This window comes from Orcinus orca, chromosome 17 (assembly GCF_937001465.1).
Source record: "Orcinus orca chromosome 17, mOrcOrc1.1, whole genome shotgun sequence".
NCBI classification, from domain to species: domain Eukaryota; kingdom Metazoa; phylum Chordata; class Mammalia; order Artiodactyla; family Delphinidae; genus Orcinus; species Orcinus orca.
The window spans coordinates 40,613,191-40,638,416 of record NC_064575.1 but is presented as its reverse complement, the minus strand read 5'-3'; the positions used below and the strand labels follow the sequence as shown (position 1 = coordinate 40,638,416).

The following is a 25,226-nucleotide window of genomic DNA, read 5'->3' as shown; positions in this document are numbered from 1 at the left end:
TGAAGCTGGGTGCTGATGTTCAGATGGAGATCTCTGGGAGATTTTTGCCATTTGATATTATGTGGAGCTGGGAGGTCTCTTGTGGGCCAGTGTCCTGAAGTTGGCTCTCCCACCTCAGAGGCACAGCACTGACTCCTGGCTGCAGCACCAAGAGCCTTTCATCCACACGGCTCACAAGAAAAGGGAGAAAAATTAGAAAGAAAGAATTAGTAGCAGTACAAAGAAAGGAGGGAGGGAGGGAGGAAGGAAGGAAGAAAGGAAGAAAAAAGAAAGAAGATAAAGTAAAATGAAATAAAATAAGATAAAATATAATAAAGTTATTAAAATAAAAAAAATTATTAAGAGAAAAAAAAAACGGACGGATAGAACCCTAGGACAAATGGTGGAAGCAAAGCTATACAGACAAAATCTCACACAGAAGCATACACATACACACTCACAAAAAGAGGAAAAGTGGAAAAAATCATAAATCATGCTCTCAAAGTCCACCTCCTGAATTTGGGATGATTGGTTGTCTAAAGGAGGGAAGGAAGGAAACAAAGAATGAAGATAGAGTAAAATAAAATAAAGTTATTAAAATAAAAAGTAATTATTAAGAATAAAATTAAAAAAAAAAAAACCAGACGGATAGAACCCTAGGACATGTGGTGGAAGCAAAGCTATACAGGCAAAATCTCACACAGAAGCATACACATACCCACTCACAAAAAGAGGTAAAGGGGAAAAAATGATAAATCTTGCTCTCAAAGTCCACCTCCTCAATTTGGAATGATTCGTTTTCTATTCATGTATTCCACAGATGCAGGGTACATCAAGTTGATTGTGGAGCTTTAATCCGCTGCTTCTGAGGCTGCTGGGAGAGATATCCCTTTCTCTTCTTTGTTCTCACAGCTCCCAGGGGCTCAGCTTTGGATTTGGCCCCGCCTCTACATGTAGGTCGCCGGAGGGCATCTGTTCTTCGCTCAGACAGGACGGGGTTAAAGGAGGAACTGATTCGGGGGCTCTGGCTCTCTCAGGCCGGGGGGAGGGAGGGGCACCGAGGGCAGGGCGAGCCTGTGACGCCACAGGCCGACGTGACGTTGCACCAGCCTGAGGCGCGCCGTGCGTTCTCCCGGGAAGTTGTCCCTGGATCCCGGGAACCTGGCAGTGGCGGGCTGCACAGGCTCCCCGGAAGAGGGGTGTGGATAGTGACCTGTGCTCACACACAGGCTTCTTGGTGGCGGCAGCAACAGCCTTAGCGTCTCATGCCCGTCTCTGGGTTCCGCGCTTTCATCCGCGGCTCACGCCCGTCTCTGGAGCTCCTTTAAGCAGCGCTCTTAATCCCCGCACCAGGAAACAAAGAGGGAAGAAAAAGTCTCTTGCCTCTTCGGCAGCTCCAGACTTTTCCCCAGACTCCCTCAGGCCACCCGTGGCGCACTAAATCCCTGCAGGCTGTGTTCACGCAGCCAAACCCAGTCCTCTCCCTGCGCTCCGACCAAAGCCCGAGCCTCAGCTCCCAGCCCCACCCACCCCGGCGGAGGAGAAGACAAACCTCTCGGGCTGGTTAGTGCCAGGCGGCACCTATCTTCTGTGCGGGAATCTCTCTACTTTGCCCCCCGCACCCCTGTTGCTGTGCTCTCCTCCGTGGCTCCGAAGGTTTCCCCCTCCGCCACCCACAGTCTCTGCCCTCGAAGGGGCTTCCTAGTGTGTGGAAACCTTTCCTCCTTCACAGCTCCCTCCCACTGGTGCAGGTCCCGTTCCTATCCTTTTGTCTCTGTTTATTCTTTTTTCTTGTGCCCTACCCAGGTACGTGGGGGGTTTCTTGCCTTTTGGGAGGTCTGAGGTCTTCTGCCAGCGTTCAGTAGGTGTTCTGTAGGAGTTGTTCCACGTGTAGATGTATTTCTGGTGTATCTGTGGGGAGGAAGGTGATCTCCCCATCTTACCATTCCACCATATTCCCGGAAGCCCTTTGGCAACTTTTAAAAGTGAAAAAGACAACTGCGGTTGAACACAAAAGGAAAAAATGGGACTTCCCTGTTGGCGCAGTGGTTGAGAGTCCACCTGCCGATGCAGGGGACACGGGTTCGTGCCCCGGTCTGGGTAGAACCCACATGCCGTGGAGTGGCTGGTCCTGTGAGGCATGGCCACTGAGCCTGCACATTCAGTGCCTGTGCTCCACAATGGGAGAGGTCACAACAGTGAGAGGCCCACGTACTGCAAAAAAAAAAAAAAAAAAAAAAACTCTAGAATGGATGAATAGCAGAATAACTGAGGCAGAAGAATGCATAAGTGACCTGGAAGATAAAGTAGTGGAAATAACTACTACAGAGCAGAATAAAGAAAAAACAATGAAAATAACTTAGGACAGTCTCAGAGACCTCTGGGACAACATTAAATTCACTAACATTCGAATTATAGGGGTTCCAGAAGTAGAAGAGAAAAAGAAAGGGACTGAGAAAGTATTTGAAGAGATTATAGTTGAAAACTTCCCTAATGTGGGAAAGGAAATAGTTAATCAACTCTAGGAAGCACAGAGAGTCTCATACAGGATAAATCCAAGGAGAAATACGCCAAGACACGTATTAATCAAACTGCCAAAAATTAAATATAAAGAAAAATTATTGAAAGCAGCAAGGGAAAAGCAAAAATAACATACAAGGGAATCCCAATAAGGTTAACAGCTGATCTTTCAGCAGAAACTCTGCAAGCCAGAAGGGACTGGCAGGACATATTTAAAGTGATGAAGGAGAAAAACCTGCAACCAAGATTACTCTACCCTGCAAGGATCTCATTCAGGTTTGATGGAGAAATGAAAACATTTACAGACAAGCAAAAGCTGAGAGAGTTCAGCACTACCAAACCAGCTTTACAACAAATGCTAAAGGAACTTCTCTAGGCAAGAAACACAAGAGAAGGAAAAGACCTATAATACCCAATGCAAAACAATTAAGTAAATGGGAATAGGAACATACATATCGATAACTACCTTAAATGTAAATGGATTAAATCCTCCAACCAAAAGACACCGACTGGATGAATGGATACAAAAATAAGACCCATATATATGCTGTCTACAAGAGACCCGCTTCAGACCTAGAGACTCACACAGACTGAAAGTGAACGGATGAAAAAAGATATTCCATGCAAATGGAAATCCAAAAAAAGCTGGAGTAGCAATTGTCATATCAGACAAAATAGACTTTAAAATAAAGACTATTAGAAGAGACAAAGAAGGACACTACATAATGATCAAGGGATCGATCCAAGAAGAAGATACAACAATTGTAAATATTTATGCACCCAACATAGGAGCACCTCAATACATAAGGCAAGTACTAACAGCCATAAAAGGGGAAATCGACAGTAACACATTGATAGTAGGGGACTTCAACACCCCAGTTTCACTAATGGACAGATCATCCAAAATGAAAATAAATAAGGAAACACAAGCTTTAAATGATACATTAAACAAGATGGACTGAATTGATATTTATAGGACATTCCATCCAAAACAACAGAATACACATTTTTCTCAAGTGCTCATGGAACATTCTCCAGGATAGATCATATCTTGGGTCACAAAACAAGCCTAGGTAAATTTAAGGAAATTGAAATTGTATCAAGTATCTTTTCCGACCACAATGCTACGAGAATAGATATCAATTACAGGAAAAGATCTGTAAAAAATACAAGCACATGGAGGCTAAACAATACACTAATTAATAACGAAGTGATCACTGAAGAAATCAAAGAGGAAATCAAAAAATACCGGAAACAAATGACAATGGAGACACTGTGATCTAAAACCTATGGGATGCAGCAAAAGCAGTTTTAAGAGGGAGAGGGAAGTTTATAGCAATACAGTCCTACCTTAAGAAACAGGAAACATCTCGAATAAACAACCTAACCTTGCACCTAATGCAATTAGAGAAAGAAGGACAAAAAATACCCCAAAGTTAGCAGAAGGACAGAAATCATAAAGATCAGATCAGAAATAAATGATAAAGAAATGAAGGAATGATAGCAAAGATCAATAAAACTAAAAGCTGGTCCTTTGAGACGATAAACAAAATTGATAAACCATTAGCCAGACTCATCAAGAAAAAAAGGGAGAAGACTCAAATCAATAGAATTAGAAATGAAAAAGGAGAAGTAACAACTGACACTGCAGCAATACAAAAGATCATGAGAGATTCCTACAAGCAACTCTATGCCAATAAAATGGACAACCTGGAAGACATGGACAAATTCTTAGAAATGCACAACCTGCCAAGAGTGAATCAGGAAGAAATAGAAAATATGAACAGACCAATCACAAGCACTGAAATTGAAACTGTGATTAACAATCTTCCAACAAACCAAAGCCCAGGACCAGATGGCTTCACAGGCGAATTCTATCAAACATTTAGAGAAGAGCTAACACCTATCCTTCTCAAACTCTTCCAAAATATAGCAGAGGGAGGAACACTCCCAAATTCATTCTACGATGCCACCATCACCTTGATTCCAATACCAGACAAGGATGTCACAAAGAAAGAAAACTACAGGCCAATATCACTGATGATCATAGATGCACAAATCCTCAACAAAATACTAGCAAACACAATCCGACAGCACATTCAAAGGATCATACACCATGATCAAGTGGGGTTTATTCCAGGAATGCAAGGATTCTTCAATATACACAAATCTATCAATGTGATAAACCATAATAACAAATTGAAGGAGAAAAACCATATGATCATTTCAATACATGCAGAGAAAGCTTTTGACAAAATTCAACACCCATTTATGATAAAAACCCTGCAGAAAGTAGGCATAGAGGGAACTTGCCTCAACATAATAAAGGCCATATATGACAAACCCACAGCCAACATCATCCTCAATGGTGAAAAATTGAAACCGTTTCCACTAAGATCAGGAACAAGACAAGGTTGCGCACTGTCACCACTCTTACTCAATATAGTTTTGGAAGTTTTAGCCACAGCAATCAGAGAAGAAAAGGAAATAAAAGGAATCCAAATCGGAAAAGAAGAAGTAAAGCTGTCACTGTTTGCAGAGGACATGATACTATACATAGAGAATCCTAAAGATGCTACCAGAAAACTACTAGAACTAATCAATGAATTTGGTAAAGTTGCAGGATACAAAATTAATGCACAGAAATCTCTGGCATTCCTATACACTAATGATGAAAAATCTGAAAGTGAAATCAAGAAAACACTCCCATTTACCATTGCAACAAAAAGAATAAAATATCTAGGAAGAAACCTACCTAAGGAGACAAAAGACCTGTATGCAGAAAATTATAAGACACTGATGAAAGAAATTAGAGATGATACAAATAGATGGAGAGATATACCATGTTCTTGAATTGGAAGAATCAACATTGTGAAAATGATTCTACTACCCAAAGCAATCTACTGATTCAATGCAATCCCTATCAAACTACCACTGGCATTTTTCACAGAACTAGAACAAAACATTTCACAATTTGTATGGAAACACAAAAGACCCCGAATACCCAAAGCAATCTTGAGAACGAAACACGGAGCTGGAGGAATCAGGCTCCCTGACTTCAGACTATACTACACAGCTACAGTAATCAAGACAGTATGGTACTGGCACAAAAACAGAAAGATAGATGAATGGAACAGGATAGAAAGCCCAGAGATAAGCCCACGCACATATGGTCACCTTATCTTTGATAAAGGAGGCAGGAATGTACAGTGGAGAAAGGACAGCCTCTTCAGTAAGTGGTGCTGGGAAAACTGGACAGGTACATGTAAAAGTATGAGATTAGATCACTCCCTAACACCATATACAAAAATAAGCTCAAAATGGATTAAAGACCTACGTGTAAGCCCAGAAACTATGAAACTCTTAGAGGAAAACATAGGCAGAACACTCTATGACATAAATCACAGCAAGATCCTTTTTGACCCACCTCCTAGAGAAATGGAAATAAAAACAAAAATATACAAATGGGACCTAATGAAACTTCAAAGCTTTTGCACAGCAAAGGAAACCATAAACAAGACCAAAAGACAACCCTCAGAATGCGAGAAAATACTTGCAAATGAAGCAACTGACAAAGGATTAATTTCCAAAATTTACAAGCAGCTCATGCAGCTCAATAACAAAAAAAGAAAACAAGCCAATCCAAAAATGGGCAGAAGACCTAAATAGAGAGTTCTCCAAAGAAGTTATACAGACTGCCAACAAACACATGAAAGAATGCTCAACATCATTAATCATTAGAGAAATGCAAATCAAAACTACAATGAGATATCATCTCACACCAGTCAGAATGGCCATTATCAAAAATCTAGAAACAATAAATGCTGGAGAGGGTGTGGAGAAAAGGGAACACTCTTGCACTGCTAGTGGGAATGTGAATTGGTTCAGCCACTATGGAGAACAGTATGGAGGTTCCTTAAAAACTACAAATAGAACTACCATATGACCCAGCAATCCCACTACTGGGCATATACCCTGAGAAAACCAAAATTCAAAAAGAATCATGTACCAAAATGTTCATTGCAGCTCTATTTACAATAGCCTGGAGATGGAAACAACCTAAGTGCCCATCATCCAGATGAATGGATAAAGAAGATGTGGCACATATATACAATGGAATATTACTCAGCCATAAAAAGAAACGAAATTGAGCTATTTGTAATGAGGTGGATAGACCTAGAGTCTGTCATACAGAGTGAAGTAAGTCAGAAAGAAAAAGACAAATACCGTATGCTAACACATATATATGGAATTTAAGAAAAAAAATGTCATGAAGAACCTACGGGTAAAGCAGGAATAAAGACGCAGACCTCCTAGAGAACGGACTTGAGGTTATGGGGAGGGGGAAGGGTGAGCTGTGACAGGGCGAAGGAGAGTCATGGGCATATACACACTAACAAACGTAGTAAGGTAGATAGCTAGTGGGAAGCAGCCGCATGGTACAGGGATATTGGCTCGGTGCTTTGTGACAGCCTGGAGGGGTGGGATAGGGAGGGTGGGAGGGAGGGAGACGCAACAGGGAAGACATATGGGAACATATGTTTATGTATGACTGATTCACTTTGTTATAAAGCAGAAACTAACACACCATTGTAAAGCAATTATACCCCAATAAAGATGTTAAAAAAAAAAATGCTGGAGAGGGTGTGGAGAAAAGGGAACACTCTTGCACTGCTGGTGGGAATGTGAATTGGTTCAGCCACTATGGAGAACAGTATGGAGGTTCCTTAAAAAACTACAAATAGAACTACCATATGACCCAGCAATCCCACTACTGGGCATATACCCTGAGAAAACCAAAATTCAAAAAGAATCATGTACCAAAATGTTCATTGCAGCTCTATTTACAATAGCCCGGAGATGGAAACAACCTAAGTGCCCATCATCCGGATGAATGGATAAAGAAGATGTGGCACATATATACAATGGAATATTACTCAGCCATAAAAAGAAACGAAATTGAGCTATTTGTAATGAGGTGGATAGACCTAGAGTCTGTCATACAGAGTGAAGTAAGTCAGAAAGAAAAAGACAAATACCGTATGCTAACACATATATATGGAATTTAAGAAAAAAAATGTCATGAAGAACTTAGGGGTAAAGCAGGAATAAAGACGCAGACCTCCTAGAGAACAGACTTGAGGTTATGGGGAGGGGGAAGGGTGATTTGTGGCAAAGCGGGAGAGAGGCATAGACATATATACACTAACATACGTAAGGTAGATAGCTAGTGGGAAGCAGCCGCATAGCACAGGGATATCAGCTCGGTGCTTTGTGACCGCCTGGAGGGGTGGGATAGGGAGGGTGGGAGGGAGGGAGATGCAAGCGGGAAGAGATATGGGAACATATGTATGTGTGTAACTGATTCACTTTGTTATAAAGCGGAAACTAACACACGTTTGTAAAGCAATTATACCCCAATAAAGATGTTACAAAAAAAAAAAACACAAGAAAATATATAGGTGAAGTGTAAAAGGGTTGGAATAGATATACCATAACAGTAAAAACAAAACAACAACAACAAAACTGGAGTGGCTAAGAAAATATCAGAAAAAAATTACATTTTAAGACGAAAATTTTTACTAGCGACAAAGACATTTTAAAATGATAAAATGATTATTCCATCTAGAATGCATAATAATTATAAACTTATATGCACCTAACAACAGGACTTCAAAATACAATGAAGCAAAATCGGCACAACAGAAAAGAGAAACAGACAGTTCTACAATAATAGTTGGATACTTTAATACCCTTCTTTCAGTAGCAGAACAACAGAAAATCAACAAGAAAATAAAAACCTTGAACAGCATTATCAATCAAGTAGACCTAACAGCCATCTATAAAACATTCCACCCAACAGCATCAGAATATACATTCTTTTCAAATGCACATGGATATACTATATGCTAGGCCATAAAACAAATTTCAGTACATTTTAAAGGACATAAACAATACAAAGAGTGCTCTCAGATGACAACAGAATGCGATAAGAAATCGTTAACAGAAAGAAATTTGTTGAAAATCACAAATGGAAATTAAAGAATATATTCCTAAATAATTCATGGGTCAAGTAAGAACTCATAAGGGGAATTAGAAATAATTTGAGATGAATTAAAATGAAAGTATAACATATGAATACTTGATTGGTCCCACATACTCTTCTGAAAAGCAGAGGGGTTAGACAAAGAGATCTAAATTAATTAAAAAATCATTTATAATTCTGGGAATAAAAAGAACTGGGCTTAGTCTCAGTTTTGCCTTTATCTTTGTGTCTGTTGATTATCTTGGAATAGTCATTACATAGTCAAAATACAGTTGCCAGCTCAGGAATCAAATACTGTCATCTCTAGGGCTACCATAACAAGATACCACAAACTTGTTAGCTTAAAAGAACAGAAATTTATTTTATCACAGCTCTAGAGGCCAGAAGTTCAAACTCAAAGTGTTGAGAGGGCCATGTTCTTTCTGACGCCTCAAGGGGAGGATCCTTCTTTGTCTTAACCAGATTCTGGTGGTGGCCATCAATCACTGGTGTTGGCAGTTGTTTGATTTGCAGCTGCATCACTCTGGTCTCTTTCACTGTTGTCACATGGAATTGTCTCTGTGTGTTTCTGTCTCTGGAAACAATTTGAATAGAAATTTCTATTTTTAAAAAACAAACTGTTGATTATTATGCTCTATTTAGATGCTTCCTATAACCCACACCCACCTCCATTTCCCCATATGTATTTGAGAAGGAAAGAGGAACTCCTCTGAGCTATCATATTGGAAAGAATCAATAATACAATGTTTTACTAGAGATGCCTCTTATCTAAAATATTTGAATTAAATATAAAATCTGGGGAAATTATCACCCAGTTTCCCTCCTCTAGAGGCATGTTCTAAATGATAGGCAGCAGAATATTTTATACCCATGAGGTTTGCTGACATTATTGATTTGGTCCAGGATCTGTATTTTCTCTCTAAAGAAAACAGTATTCTCTCTTTACTTTCTTTAATATATAATGTTGGTGTCTTAAGTTTATTGTCAGAGAGGATGCTTATATTTCAAACGGTTTGGTTGTATTTCACCAGTATTATTACAAGATAGTCAAACAATGGCTGGGCTCCAGGATAGACCTCAGTCCCTTTGTTCCACTGGGATACTGATCTGAAAGCCACTGTTTTCTTATATTCCAAAGACCAAATAAATAAAACAAATAAATAAACAAACAAAAAAAACAAGTCAATGAAACTATTTTAAAACCAACTCTCTTTTCTTCCTCATCCATGTTAATTCTCTTCTACCTAAAATTGCTTCCTGGAAGTGATTTTTATGTTTCTTAGAGCTTCTTTATGTATATATCCACACTAATGCATATAAAACTGTGCCTTGTAGATCTTATACTTTTTCCATTTGAATAACTATTTTCTCATGTCATATAGAGTTTATCCTTTGTCCTAGATATGCATTTTTCCTGTGTATTTGAGCATCATAGGAAGATAAATTCTACTCTTGAAAATGTTAACTGGTCACTGAGACACAGAAAGCTATTATTCTTACCAGTTTTCAATAGTGAGTAGATTCTGTAGGGGTGGAATTTTAAGATGTAAGTACACTGTTTTTCTACACTCAAATTCCGTTCCCCTTATCATAGAAATTGACCAGTGAAGTGTGCTGCTGACTTTTCAGAATCCGTGTACATATAATCCATTAGGTTATTAGATATAAGATTGGTCAGAAAAGCATACTGTGAAATGTTGCTTTTATTTAAACTCCCACTATTTTCACTACATGGTTTCAAGATTTTACTTCATTATTGTCCTCTGGTGGTGGGCTCTGTGAACTGCATATTTACGGGTCTGGAGCACATATCTTCCCGGAGGTATACAACTCCTCAGGTACCAGCTAAAGAGTAGATGATAAGAAGCATTCAGATTTATTAAAACTCATTAAGAATATCAGTAGCCTGACTGTTGTTTCTAAAAATATAAAATATTTATCCTTCTGTTGTCAAACAACCGTATTTCATGAAAAGAAGTGTAAATCCTTTTTTGCTTGCAATAGAAGAACTATAATTGAAGATATTCTTCATTTGGACCAAATACCTTCTCTGAAAATATAAGTTAAAATAGGAGTTGAAATTTCCAAAATATTCTTTAGGAAATAAAACTCCACATATAATTTCAAATTATAATTTAATTTTACCTTAAATTTAAATATCTATATTGAATTTAAGGAAGGAAGAAAGAAAGAAGAAAAGAAGGAAAGAAAGAAAGAAAGAAAGAAAGAATGGAGGGAGGGAGGGACGGTGGGAGGAAGGAAGGAAGGAAGGAAGGGAGGAGGGAAGGAAGGAAAAAGGAAAGAAAGAAAGAAGATAAAGTAAAATAAAGTTATTAAATTAAAAAATACTTATTAAGAAAAAAAATTAAGAAAAAAAACGAACGGATAGAACCTTTGGATAAATGGTGGAAGCAAAGCTATACAGACAAAATCTCATACAGAAGCATACACTTACAAACTCACAAAAAGAGGAAGAGGGGAAAAAAATCATAAATCTTGCTCTCAAAGTCTACTTCCTCAATTTGGGATGATTCTTTGTCTAAATGAGGGAAGGAAGGAAGAAGGAAGGAAGGAAAGAAAGAAAGAAAGAAAGAAAGAAAGAAAGAAAGAAAGAAAGAAAGAAAGAAGATAAAGTAATATAAAATAAAGTTATTAAAATAAAAATAATTATTAAGAAAAATTTTTTTTTAAAAAACAGAAGGATAGAACCCTAGGACAAATGGTGGAAGCAAAGCTATACAGGCAAAATCTCACACAGAAGCATACACATACACGCTCAGAAAAAGAGGTAAAGGGGAAAAAATGATAAATCTTGCTCTCAAAGTCCACCTCCTCAATTTGGGATGATTTGTTGTCTATTCATGTATTCCACAGATGCAGGGTACATCAAGTTGATTGTGGAGCTTTAATACGCTGCTTCTGAGGCTGCTGGGAGAGATTTCCCTTTCTCTTCTTTGTTTTCACAGCTCCCAGGGGCTCAGGTTTGGATTTGGCCCCGCCTCTGCGTGTAGGTCGCTGGAGGGCGTCTGTTTTTCACTCAGACAAGATGGGGTTAAAGAAGCCGCTGATTCGGGGGCTCTGGTTCACTCAGGCCGGGGGGAGGGAGGGGCACGGAGTGCGGGGCGAGCCTGCGCCACCAGAGGCCAGCGTGACTTTGCACCAGCCTGAGGCTCACCATGCGTTCTCCCGGGGAAGTTGTCCCTGGATCCCGGGAACCTGGCAGTGGCGGGCTGCACAGGCTCCCCGGAGGCGGGGTGTGGATAGTGACCTGTGCTCGCACACAGGCTTCTTGGTGGCGGCAGCAGCAGCCTTAGCGTCTCATGCCCGTCTCTGGGGTCCGCGCTTTTAGCCACGACTCGCGCCCGTCTCTGGAGCTCCTTTAAGCAGCGCTCTTAATCCCCTCTCCTCGCGCAGCAGGAAAGAAAGAGGGAAGTAAAAGTCTCTTGCCTCTTCGGGAGCTCCAGATCTTTTCCTGGACTCCCACTCCCCACCCCCCCCCCCAGCCGTGGTGCACTAACCCCTTCAGGCTATGTTCATGCCACCAACCCTAGTCCTCTCCCTGCGCTCCGACTAAAGCCCGATCCTCAGCTTGCAGCCCCGCCCGCCCCTGCGGCTGAGCAGACAAACCTCTCGGGCTGGTGTGTGCCAGTTGGCACCTATCCTCACGGGCTTAGTTGCTCTATGGCATGTGGGATCTTCCCGGACCAGGGCTCGAACCCGTGTTCCCTGCACTGGCAGGAAGATTCTTAACCACTGCACCACCAGGGAAGTCCCTAAAGCAATTATTTTTTTAACTCTATGGCTTTAAATAATCCTTGGATCTGAAATTCCCTGTACCCCTGAGCTACGTAACCACAGGCCCCTCTGCCCTAAATCCTTTTCTTACACTTTGTAGCTTTTTAAGCAACGCCCCTCTTTAGGAAGACATAATCCCTTCTCTGTAGAAAACATGAAAGACCTGAACAAATCAAGATTTCTCCATGGAGAATTCAGCTAGTCCTGTGCTTAGCTCCGAACAAGGAAATCCATGTCTACACCAAGCAGCCATTACCCGGACTAATGCCTGACTTGAATAACAAGCAAATTATTGTGCTTTTAGTTGTACCCTGCTGGGTCACAAAGCACGTGTGAGAGAGGAATGTGCCCAGCTTCTCCAGGAGAAACAGGTCAGGCCTCTAATCCTCCTTTTCTGTCACCTTCCCCTCCCCCTTTCCAATCCTTTCTCTTCTCAGCAGAGCAGAGGGAAAAAAAAGAGACAGCTAAATTATGTTTAAAATGGAAGAGTCTAAAAGAAGAAAAACGGCGGTAAGTACTGACTTGGGAGAGGATGCATTATCTATCCACAGCCTCTGCAGTGTGGGCCATTTGAGGACAATCAGTGTTCTTACCGGCTTGCTGGAGGGCGATATCTGCGAGCCTAAACCAGGCTTTCTCAGCCTCAGCACGACTGCTGGGTGGGGTTGGATGCTTCTTTGCTGTGGGCCTGTCCTGTGATGGAAGGACTTTTAGCCTCGCATAAGCTGTGACCATCCAAAGTGTCCCAAGACACTTTCAAATGTCTCCTGGGTGCAAAATTGCCCCTGGTTGAGAACCACGGCCCCAAGCCCTTCCATATTGGGATGTACTTGCTCTCTCTCCCATTCTCTCCCCCCCCCCCATACACAAAACCCAAGAAAATCATGGTTCCTGTGTTAAAACTGGGGAGATCAACGTGCTCTTCATGTAGGTAGAATGAGCGGAAAGGAAAAAGACACTGACTTGTGTGTAGTCAGGGGACAGAGTGGGAACCCGCTCAACGCCAAGACTGAAAAGAGTCTTAGGATGTGGGTGTGTTTCTGGCTCCCTCTGGGAAGTGGCAATGCCCCTGGTTGAACAAGCCAACTTTCGAACGCCTCTACCCTGTGCACTTTGGAATCGGGCTTGCTGTGGGCGAGATGAGGAGTGATGGCGAGGCTGCAGAGATGAAGGCGTCTGTGAAGGTGCTGACTGTCTCCTCCCACACTACTTGGGACAGGGGAGAACTATCCAGCTTCACAGAGATACCCATTGCTCAGACAATGACGATCCTGTCTTGGACCTAAACATCGGGATGAAAGAGGGCTACTGACAAGACAGACGTTCTGCAAGCATGGGGTTGCACTTTCATTACAGACATTGAGGCAAACATTTCACTCCTGGTGATATAAGACCTCCCCTATTTTTAGGAACTTACAAGAAGCAGTATTGCTTGTTCTTACCGGCCAGAAGGAAAGGCGGGAGAACGAGCACACTGCAGTGAGCCCCCATATCCACTAGATGGCGGTGTACATCTTCCTCAGCAGCCAGGCGGGCAGCGCTCCGGGCAGCTCGTTGGCCTAAGCAAGACAAGGGCCACTTTTCTTTCCGGAGACAGGCTTCTCTTCTCATTGTGGGCACAAACAGCCCCAAACAATTGCACTGACCACACAGCTCTAAGCCACGTTCCAGGGCACTGCCGTCTGTTCAGGAGTGAATGCTGGGAAAATGAACCACGCTGCTAATTTGCTTGATTGGGGGGAAAATAAGATCTCAAGTGACAGTGGGTGTAATTTATTTTTCCAACAAGAATAGGGGCAAAGCCATTTCATCCACCACCACCCCCACACACAACTGCTACCATAAATGAAAGCAATCACCTAATTAGTCCTGAATTACTAACTGGCAGGGTAAAGATCTGCTGGAAGTCAAGCTGAAGTGGGGAGTCTGGAGAAAGGGATGTGATTTCTGCAGGGGAAGAGGGGAGGGGTAGGGCGGGGTGGGAGGGGCGGGAGGGGAGGGGAAGGCCTGAAGCCCATTGTGAGGTCCTGCGCCCCTGTGGTCTGGGGGCCGTGCTGGCCCTGACCCTGGGAGAAAAAGAGGCTCAGTGATGTCTTCAGGCCATTCATTTTGTGCAGGAGAATGACTTTATAAAGTGAAGGAAAAAGAACCTGTTGGAGAAAACCTATCCGAGAGTTTCTCTGAAAATGCTACAGATGGAGATGAACTGGCTTGGGAAGGAGAGCACAGCCCTGTGGCGCCTGGCCACCCCGCTGCTGGTGAACCCCCCCCCAGGAAGGTTCTGTCACGGAAACGACAGGCAGATCTGAAACCAAGTTGGGCTTTACGTCATTAAGAAATCCCCCAAAGGAATGGAATAAAGGCCTCCTTTCACATTTTGGGTTTTGCATGTGTCCTGAGCAAGCGCCTCTTCCCCAGCTGAGACAGCGCGCTGTCCCCGCGACCCAGTGAGCGGCCCTCGTCCTGCGGGGAAAGCAAAACAGCAGCGGGGTGGGTGCGCGCCCAGAGCTGCCCCTCTCGCAATTGATTTGTTCAGGGATGACTTCTTGCGTTCTAGTTAGATGTGACTTTAATCGAAGTGCTTTCCTAAGGCGATTTATCACAACTGTGAACAGTCAGTCTGCACAGCTGCTGCTCTTTTAGGGAAACGCACAGGCTCGGGAGGCGGAGGGGCCGGCGCGGGCTCCCCTCTTTCCCACGGACCGGCCCGCGTGCCCCTCCCCACCAGAAATATGTGCGCCGCGTCCTCAGAGGCCGCCGCTTCTGTGCTCTGGCTCCTCTGCTGTTTCTGGCTGCTGAACAGCCATCTCCTCTCTCCTGGGAGGGGCAGCTGGTTTCCTTTTGGGGCGCTCCCCTTCTCCCCGTCTCAGCTCCTGCAGCGGAGACGAGGCTGCCCCTCTCTCCCTGCACGCTGTGGGCTGGGTGTGCAACCCGGCTCGGGCCACAGTGCCCCACCGTCCCCGCCGACCCAGCGCGGCGCCCACCACAGCCGGCAAAGCCCACATGGGGCGCCCAGTTAAAGCTGAACCGCAAATGAAAACCACGACTTTTTAGGGTGTCTTCAACATTGCATGCAACATACTTCTACTAAAAAAATTACTGTTTATCTGAAGTTCAGCTTTAACGAGGCGGGCATCCTGTATTTTGTCTGGCAGCCTTCTTGGTTCTAAAGAAAATGTTTGTCCAGAGCAGGTCAAATTGGAATCAGCCTAGGACTTTTAACTGGAGCTTTGGGGAACAAATACTTAAAAGGTATCTGTTGGGACTGCTAGGCTTGTAGGATTCATGCTTGCAACCGCTGGGAGCCAGCTTTGCTATCATGTGGGGAGAGCTGCTTGAACTAGAAGCCAACACCACAGAGAGCAGACCTGTTTCATTTGAACAGGTGGATCCAGCTGTTCTTGAAGCTGGCCCGGTGGGTGGTAGAGGTCAGGGTGCTGATGGCCAGGAGGGATAATAATTTCCTACCCCTCAAATCTGGGAAGTGAAAACAGCAGGGCTGAATGTGCCCACGGGGCATGGCTTCTGTTCAACTGGAAGAGTGGTGAATGGCTATTGGGTGACCAAAACAGTCGGTCTACTATATTCTTACTTTGTTTGCTAATTGTTTTGCTGCATGTAAACTCTTTGTTGCATTAGCTCTTGTTCATGACATCATGTCTGGAGACAGGGTCTGATAGACTTACATGTGGAATTGGAGACTTCAATTTCAAATCTGCCTCTGCCTGGTTGAGTGGCTTTAGGGTTCTCGTAACCTCTACAAAGTTGAGTTTCTGGGTCTGAAACCTAAGGACAGAGGTGATCGTAATCCATTTGGGCTGCTATAACAAAATACTAGAGGCTGGGTAGCTTATGAACAACAGAAATTTATTTCTCATAGTTCTGGAGGTTGGAAGTCTAAGATCAGGGTGCGAGCAGATTCACAGTCCGGTGAGTATCCTCTTCCTGGGTCACAGTTGGCGTGTTTTCTCTGTAACCTCCCATGGCAGAAAGGTCGAGGGACCTCTGCGGGGTCTCTTTTATGAGGGCACTAATTTTGTTCATGAGGGCTCTACCCTCATGACCTTATCACCTCCCAAATGCCACACCTCCTGATACCATCACTTTGGGGGTTAGGATTTCAACATAGGAATTTTGGGGGAGGCAAATGTTAAATCTATAGCAGAGGCACTTTCCCCATAGGATGGGGGAGAGGGAAAGTATGTAAGCACCTGTCATAGGGCCTGGTGTGGAGCAGGTGCCCCATACAGATGTTATTATAAAATATTGAGTATAGTTCCCTGTGCCATAGAGGATATCCTTCTATCTATTCTATGCCTTCTTTGAATGACCGTAGCACTTGTTGTCTGTATCATTTTTATGTCTGTTGTTGCTTTGTGACTGAAAACGAAAAATTTCTATTTGTCCATGTCCTGGCCCTTACATAAAAATGTGTTCATTTATCTATTTCATATTTATTGACTACATCTTAGACACCGTGTTAACTGCTGGTTCTAGATGTTAGTAAAATATAGACCTTCCTGCTCAAAGGGTCACAGTATTTGTGGGAAAGCAAAAAATGAACAACCTATGTCTCTAAGAGCTTTGTACTTCCCAAAGAGAACACACCTCGTAGGTACAATAAATCCATGTATCATACGTAAATGTATAAATAGTTAATGGGATTATACACCTGAGATAACTGCTTTTCGATTCTGAGGAAATGATGATTATATTTCACCAGGAGCTCAATACCACTCTGAGAATGAGGGCTTAACTCCCGACTTGACTCACTGCATCGCTTTCCTATATAAAAATACACAAGTCTGTACATACACTCTAGAAAAAGGCTTATCTGGCATGAATTTCAGATAGCAAGAAGAAAACTTCAAGAGGTTCAGAGAAGCATCCAGAAGCTCAGATGATTGTCTGGCACTAATACAACGTGCCTGACAGGAAAATAGAACTGTAAATCTCACAAAATTAGATGATCTTTTAAGAATTTCAATACCTCCTGCTATTAATTGGAAATCCTAGAAGAATAGCTTCTTTTAAAATGTACTGATAATATGCTTTACAGCTTAATATTCAGAAGCCTATGTTTTGGCTAAGTGAGCTTCAGGAAGGAAGGAAATTTGCAGTTTACCTCCACTTACTTTGGAACCGCTGGTTCCAAACATCTACTTCTATGCACAGTCACCTTATCATCTGTAAAATGGAGGCAACTCTAAGACAACAGAGTTACAGAGATGTTGCACAGCTCCATGTGTCATTGTCTTCATTTGTTTCAGAATACCAATAACATCTAAGCTACTACTGAAAGAGTGCTATATTATTTGGGGTCATCTAGTGCAGCTCTGTCAAAGTAAAGAAAAGGGACCTAGAATGACTATGATTTTCCCAAGAGGACACAATTATTTTATGGTAAATCTGGGAGAAGAACCCTGATCTCTTGGATCCCATTCCATTGTTCTTTCATTGGGTTCTGAACAACCCAGAGAAATAAAGAGAAATAAAACTCCTGTGTGCTGTGTCACTGGTACAGGACACGGCAAGATTGGAATTGGAGCACTACATATTAAGAGGTATCTGAGAAATTCTTCAAACTAATTGAGATATATACCAGGTACATAGAAAACACTATGTTTTATGAAGATGATTCTGTGCAATGAACAGAACTGGTAACACACACTGGAAGGTGAATTCTCATTTTCTGGCACCTTGAAAACTCCACCTCAACATACACGTGAAAATAAACATTTGAACTGGGTCATATTTAATTCTGCATGCTCTTGTAAGTCAGCAAAATATTCCATATATCATTTAAGTTGTCACTCACTTTTTAACTTGACTTTCAATTTCTAAAAGTCTTTCCAAACATAAAACAGAAATGGGAAAATGGTATATGGGAAGCTGCAGAGATGAAATAAGCTTATTTCATTAGGCATAAGGATGAATATCCAAACAACTTCTTCATGGCTGAAAGTGTCCAAATCTACTGTCTTCATTTTGTAGTCAAGGCTTCCGGAAAAATATGCTAATGGATTCCTTATTACCCAAATGCCCCATATCAGTTTCAGTAGGTATCATTATATATTATGGAAATTTTTCTCAGTGACAGTGAAAGATATCCTGGCTGAACATCCCCCTGCCCATGACACAGAGATGATGGTCTCAAGCTATCTTGAAGGCATTGGAGCCCACACTATCCATTACTAATATTAATGGAGGATAAAACTTCATATTCTGTTTGCTCTATATTTGTTAAATCATTTCTTCCCTTCATTAAACTGGATGGCCCATAATTGAGTCTGTAGTGTGTCTATCATTGGAAACTGAACAAAGTATTGTTGGTTTTATTAATGTCATACGTTTCTAGGGAGGGTCTATTCAATAACTAAGTCTAGTTTCACAGTTACAAATAAATTATGATGTAACTTTGAATAAATTAAGCTCATCATAAAGGAAGGATACTGAGAGTTGCTACTACCCCTTCCTTGAGGGGCTCTCGTAAAGCACTAAGTAAAGTAACAGAGGTGTATATGTATGCATATATTTTCAATGATATTTGTACAGACTTAAAAAGAACTCTACAGAATGCATTACAAAAACCTTAATGCTGTGTGTCCCTAGTTCCCAGCTCTCTCATTAGAACTACTTAAATGAACACAATCTTATCTGTTAGGATAGCTATCAGAGTACTCCAAATACTACTTCTTGCAGTACCCTGTCCCAACCATTTGCCATCCTCTTCCCATTAGTCCTCAAGTCAGAAGCCCCGAAGATCTGTTCATTAATTTATGAACACATTTCTTCATCCAGCCAAGAAAATTGATTGATCTCTTACCAAATTTCAGGCACCATTCTTCAGTATGATGTATAGGCATGTTCAGGAAACACAGCAGTGATTAACACAGATGAATATAGTCTCTCTTGAGCTGAGGGGGGAGACAAAAGTAAATAAGCAAATATAAAATCGTAAGTATAGGGCTTCCCTGGTGGCGCAGTGGTTGAAAGTCCCCCTGCCGATGCAGGGGACACGGGTTCGTGCCCCAGTCCGGGAAGATGCCACATGCCACGGAGCGGCTGGGCCCGTGAGCCATGGTCGCTGAGCCTGCGCGTACGGAGCCTGTGCTCCGCATTGGGAGGGGCCACAACAGTGAGAGGCCCGCGTACCGCCAAAACAAAAAAAGCTATGAAAACAAAACCTATGGATGGAGACCTCCATGAAAGATGGAAGAGTATAATAATGGCCAGAGTACATTACTGTGGCAGAAGCAGCAGCCCTTAAGGAGGACAACTTTATAAATTACAAATTGGATTTAAATAGACAGGGAATTGAAAGTGGAGACATTTTCTGCAGAAGATGATGGACAGGGGAGAACAAAGAAAAGAAAACTGAGATTGTTAGCAAAATACAATGCTAAACATATAAGATAGGACTGAGTCCTTAACTTTCATTTTTATCAATGAGTGGGTGAGTATAGATTACTGACTACACAGAACCAAGCCTGGAAACACATTTTATATTTATGATCTTTGTGCCTAAAACTAGATTCTCCTGCAATTTAATATGACACTAGGACAATGACTGGCCAAGTTTTAGATTAATCACTCTTACACAAAGATTTTTCATTCATATAATCTCAAACAAATACTGCGTCACCAATTAAGTTCCAGATCCTATGCACTCTGGCTGAAGATATAAATATCTTGCAAGCCCAGCGTCACTTTCCTCTTTCTCTGGTAACAAATCACACTTTCTATTATGACAATGGCCCCAGTTATCGGCCCAGGAATAAACACTTGACTCAGGAAGAGCCAATTAAAGCCTTCCTTTAGAGTTGATCGAGAGCTTTAAGGTTAGAGTATTTCAATCTTATGAAATTTTTGTAAAACAAAATTATTTCAAAATCTACTAATTATTCTTTAAGTTCTAGAAACTGCATTCTGCGACTAAGAGGACAATTTATTTGCCGTCGTTTCTGCTCTGCCCACTTTATGTTTCTGTTATTGTGAGGTAAAGGCAGTGGGGAATGGCAAACCAATTCTGATTCATTCAACACATGAGTGCTTCTTAGGTACAAAACACCATTCTGAACATTGTCCGAGGTAAAAAGATAAATAATACCTAGCCCCTTATAATACCTAGCCCCTTACCCTCAAGGATCTTCCAGCTTAGCAAGGGAAATAAAACATGCACACAGATGACTGCAACAAAAAGAAGATAATGATTGCTGCCAGATGTTTGGGGAGAATGAGGAGAGCAAAGAGAGAACACAGAATAAGGCAACATTCAACAGTCAGCCAAGAACTATTTGTTGAGCAATTGCAAGCTGTGACCTGGAAATGGAAGAGGAGAACATAGATCTTCACATGGGCAGGTGAAAAATTAAGTGTTCTTACTTGTAACACAGCTCTTCAAATATATTTTTTGGCACCAAGTGCCTACTAAATAGCCTTAAATTAAAAACTAAATAAGGATACAGTCTCTATCAAATATAGCCTCAGGTACTGATGCCTAAATACTAGGATCACAGTATTTGTGTCCCAAGGATGCCTTTCTATTGCTTTGCTTCTTTCCCCCTTTCCAAATTAGCTAATGCTGCCTTACCAGGATATCTATTGCACTTGTTCCAGCCTTTTTGATCCAATGTATTGAATAGCAGAATAGGTAAGTTACAAGAGGATATTTTGACTTCAAACAACAGAAATAAAATACTATATAATTGAAAAAAAAGAGGCAATCTTTCAGGCACATGTGGATCCAGGAGTTCACATGTTCTAACCAGGTCCCTTTCTCTCTTCCCCACCCCTTCTTCTCTCTGCCTTTTCTCCTCTCTGGTATTTCTCATTATGGGATTCAAATATCTCCCTGTTTATGTGGGAGCTTCTGGCACAGCTGCGGGCTTATACGCTCGCAGCTCCAGGGCTGGCTGGAAGGGGCGGGCGCATCACAGCATAAGGTTGCACAAGGTGTGCACTTATATAGCAGGGCATCACATCTATGAGTGATGGATGATCACTTTGTATACAGGGGTAGCTTCTCATAGTTTTTACATCACTTTTCTTGAAGATGGCAGTAAAATGGTATGTTTTTACAAAATCAAATAGTGTAACATTGTCCAAAAGATATACATAAAGCATTTAGAGGAAGGAGGTTCCTTTTTCTTTTAACTCCGGCACGGATTGTCTATTGGACAGTGGTAACCCTATGTCATCAACCTCTTTACTCCAGCAGAAGTCCAGGGATTAGCCCTGCATAACTCTTGTTAGCCTCTATTCCCTTCCTTGAACACTGTAGCCAGAAGGTTTTTTTCCTCCTCAAACCTTAAGTATTGAAACCTGGAGGAGGGGCATGTCTGAAAAGAAAGTGATGGACTGGACTCTCCCTAGAAGGAAGATAAATGGGTGGTCAACAAGAAAAAAAAAATCCTCTGTACCAGGAAATGTTTGAAGTGTTGTTTAGGTATCAAAAAACGGGTGCCCTACACATAAAGCAACAAAGGATATTGGTCTAAAAAGAACACATGGCCAAAGGTGCATGACCTATTTCAACAGAGGATTTGAAAGCTAAAAGTTAACGTGTAAAACATTCAATTCAGTTTCATCATTTTACAGATGGGCAAAGTAAAACTCAGGCACAGGAACAGAAGTGCCAAGGTCAGACAGGTGGTTGGTGGAAGAGACAACCAACTTCCCAACTTCTGACTTTTTAGGTGTGTGTGTGTGTGCTGTTTTGTTTATGTGCAAGGACATTTTTCTTTAGTACACTAACATTACAACAGAAAGTATAGTCTTGTTTTGGTTTTCTCTGCGCCCTCAATTCTGTATAAGACAGTTTCGCTGCACTCCAACAGAAAGGCTCAGCAAGAGTAGAGACCACCATAAGCAGTACACGTGGGCACCAAGGGCAGATACATTGCCCTTCCTTGTGTAGGAACTAGGGCCACTTGTTGCTTTAATGGGCCAAGTTTGGGCTGGACCTGCAGGAGGGGACACCTTTGAAACACAGTTTCCTAACTGCACTACAACCTGCTCTGGCATCCTGATTCCACTCCCCAAACCCCCCAAATCTTCAGCCAGAAAAAAAAAAAGAAGAATGGATCACTGGATCACTGGATCGATGGGGAGATTTCTGTCTGCTCCTCCTACTGCCACCTCTTTCTTGCTATTTCCTGCCCGAGGAAACCTGACATCAGCCCAAAAGCATCTCTGGAAATGGGTAGGAGGGAGCCTTACACCTGTCAGCGCCAGAGAAGAAAGTGCGCTCTGCAGAGTTCTCAGTTGTTCCATCTCTTGCGATGAAAGGAAGAAAAGGAGCGAATCCGCCACAGATTTACTGGAGACCAGGGTTACTTCATCCGGCTCCGGCCACAGTAACCCCTGAAGACCAAAGATGCATTTCCATTCCCAGCATTTCTTGTTGGCGTCTTTCCCTACAGGCTAGCCCAGTGCCTGGCCCCGGAGAAGTCTCTGCCTAAAGGTTCTTTAGGTCATCAATCAGCCTCCTGTGTGTATGTGTGTTTTTCTTAGGAAAAACTGGCACAGACGAATTAGCAGTACAGACTGGGGTCTCCCTACTACCCTTCATGCTTGGCGGCATCACCTTCGACTACCTCGCATTCTCCCGGCGCTGACAGTCCCGGCTCCGGACCTCAGGGTTGGAAGCAGTCAGCCCCAGCTAGAACCGCCCTGTCCGGGGCTGATGCCACCCTGTGCCTAGAATGTGCGTGTGGGTGCAGGCGGGCGAGCGAGCGGCTTCTACAGTGAGACCGAAGCAGGAGCTCAGCCTTCGCCTGCGACCTGCAATCCCCAGATTCCCTGGGGACCTCGAAACTCCCAATCGGAGGTACTCCCCCCCCACAGCCGCCCACCCATTCCCTCCCCCCTTACCTCAGCACGCAGCCCCTCCCTGCGTGATGATGCAAAACCGTGGGGAGGGTGGGCGCTGGGAAGGGTGGGGAGAGCCTGAGAGCGAGCGAGGGTGGGAGGGAGTGGGCGGAGGAGGAGAGGGAGCCGAACGCGCATTTAAAGCGATAGCCATCCTCGCTCTCTCCCCAGTGCTGGGCTGTTGGAGAGCTCGAGCTGCAAGCCACCGAGCGCGAGCTCGAGCGCGGCGCGCTGGCCGGGGAACCCAAGAGCGCACGGCGCCCCAAGCTGGCAGGCGTCGCGGGACCCCCCACCCTCGCCGGCTGCCCTTCCCCGGGCGCCCCTACCCTCCTCGCCCGCAGGAGACCCTGGGCTTCCCCGGAGGAGCTCACCCCAAGGGGCCAGGACTCCGGCGAGCCCGCCACCGTCCCCTCGAGTGCCGCCGCCACCACCGCAGCCGCGGGAGCAGTATGGTCCAGTTGGGGAAGCTGCTCCGCGCCCTGACTTTGATGAAGTTTCCCTGCTGCGTGCTGGAGGTGCTTCTGTGCGCGCTGGCGGCGGCGGCGCGCGGCCAGGAGATGTACGCCCCGCACTCCATTCGGATCGAGGGGGACGTCACCCTCGGGGGGCTGTTCTCGGTGCACGCGAAGTGTCCCAGCGGAGTGCCCTGCGGCGACATCAAGAGGGAGAACGGGATCCACAGGCTGGAAGCGATGCTCTACGCCCTGGACCAGATCAACAGCGATCCCAACCTGCTGCCCAACGTGACGCTGGGAGCGCGGATCCTGGACACTTGTTCCAGGGACACTTATGCGCTCGAACAGTCGCTCACTTTCGTCCAGGCGCTCATCCAGAAGGACACCTCCGAAGTGCGCTGCACCAACGGCGAGCCTCCGGTTTTCGTCAAGCCCGAGAAAGTAGTTGGAGTGATTGGGGCTTCGGGGAGTTCGGTCTCCATCATGGTAGCCAACATCCTGAGGCTTTTCCAGGTAGGGGGGCGCTCCCTCCGGGGCAGAGCGCGCCGTAGCTCCCCGCGCTCTTTATCCTGAAGGCTGGCTTGGACTCCAGGGGTGCGGGGTCTGGTCAGCCTTCGCTCATTTCCACCCTGGAGATCCTGCCGAATCCCTCCCACCTCACCCGAGGAGGTACTTGCCCTGCTTGATTCCTTTCCCTTCCATCTCTCCCCTGTCCGCGCTCCACTCCATCCGGCTTGACATTCTGGATTTATGGCCCCATTGACAAGAAACAGTCTCCGAAAAACAAGGCGATGATTTAAATGGGTTTGCATTCGAGTGAAATATGGTTCCAAAACAGGCTTGTAAAAGTGCCGGGCTCCTGTGAGAGCCACTTAGGCGCAAGGAATATGAAAGATGAGAAGACGCCTAGAAACTAGGCATTTCTCAACTCCCCAGCTTCCCTGCCCCAAGCCGCCCGACAAGCTGCAGCTGCCTTGGAAAATTTCGAGAAGAGCTTAGGGAGGCAGTTCTTAAACCGAAGGCTAGGTCTTCACCTACATTTGGACGTGAATTGCCCATTTCGCTCGGGTTGGATTTCCCGACCTGTCACCTATCTCTGCGAGGGCATGGGGCGGAAGGCGTGGGGACTGTCCTCAAGCGGGGAGAAGCCACCCACAGACGTGCCCCCAGGTGATTTGCTCTGGGCAGTTGTTTGCACCGTCTAAACTGCCTTTGCGATCCGGCCACTGGCAGGAGCCGGGCGATCAGCTTTCTACTCCTGCCAGCTCAGAGCCCGGAGGTGAGCTCATGCTAACTGCGAGACACAGTCGCTTTTTCTGCACCCACCCTGTGCCCATCCTTTCCCACGACCTCCCTAACGCAGCCCCCAACCCCAGTCCTGGGTTTTGAGGACGATTCTCAGAGCCAGATAAGAAGGCACCTGGAGGGAGGCAGTAGGGTGCGCTGCGCAAGGCCGGGCGGTCCTCTAGCTCCGGGTGCAGGCGGGCAACGGCGGAAGATGCGAGGACGGCGGATCGGGCCCGCTGAACGGTGGGCGGTGCTGCAGTGCTCTCTCACCG

The 25,226-nt window shown here is 44.1% G+C and overlaps 2 protein-coding genes and 1 long non-coding RNA gene across 6 annotated transcripts in view; 2 read left to right on the top strand and 1 right to left on the bottom strand.

Annotated features, from left to right (window-relative positions):
* Positions 1-8,299, top strand: part of LOC125961594 (receptor-interacting serine/threonine-protein kinase 2) — a 29,895-nt gene extending 21,596 nt beyond the window's left edge. The window contains exon 6 of the mRNA XM_049700293.1: positions 800-8,299. Within this exon, the coding sequence (XP_049556250.1) occupies positions 800-834 (35 nt within the window). The 3' untranslated portion in view covers positions 835-8,299. The remainder of the gene's footprint in view (positions 1-799) is intronic.
* LOC117196884 (uncharacterized) lies at positions 8,223-11,854 on the bottom strand. 4 transcript variants are annotated; one of them, XR_007472477.1, is made up of 4 exons: positions 11,814-11,828; positions 11,375-11,473; positions 10,295-10,390; positions 8,223-9,119 (listed from the first exon to the last, which is right to left on the bottom strand). It is a non-coding gene; the product is annotated as an uncharacterized LOC117196884 (long non-coding RNA). The 4 variants fall into 4 exon arrangements; XR_007472478.1 differs by lacking the exon at positions 11,375-11,473 and having other exon boundaries at positions 11,814-11,854; XR_007472479.1 differs by lacking the exons at positions 11,375-11,473; positions 11,814-11,828 and adding an exon at positions 11,001-11,030.
* A 3,805-nt stretch (positions 11,855-15,659) lies between these two features.
* LOC125961703 (metabotropic glutamate receptor 7-like) overlaps positions 15,660-25,226 on the top strand; it is a 129,796-nt gene continuing 120,229 nt past the window's right edge. Inside the window, exons 1-2 of the mRNA XM_049700500.1 lie at positions 15,660-15,768; positions 23,384-24,180. Coding sequence (XP_049556457.1) covers positions 15,660-15,768; positions 23,384-24,180 — 906 coding nt within the window. The remainder of the gene's footprint in view (positions 15,769-23,383; positions 24,181-25,226) is intronic.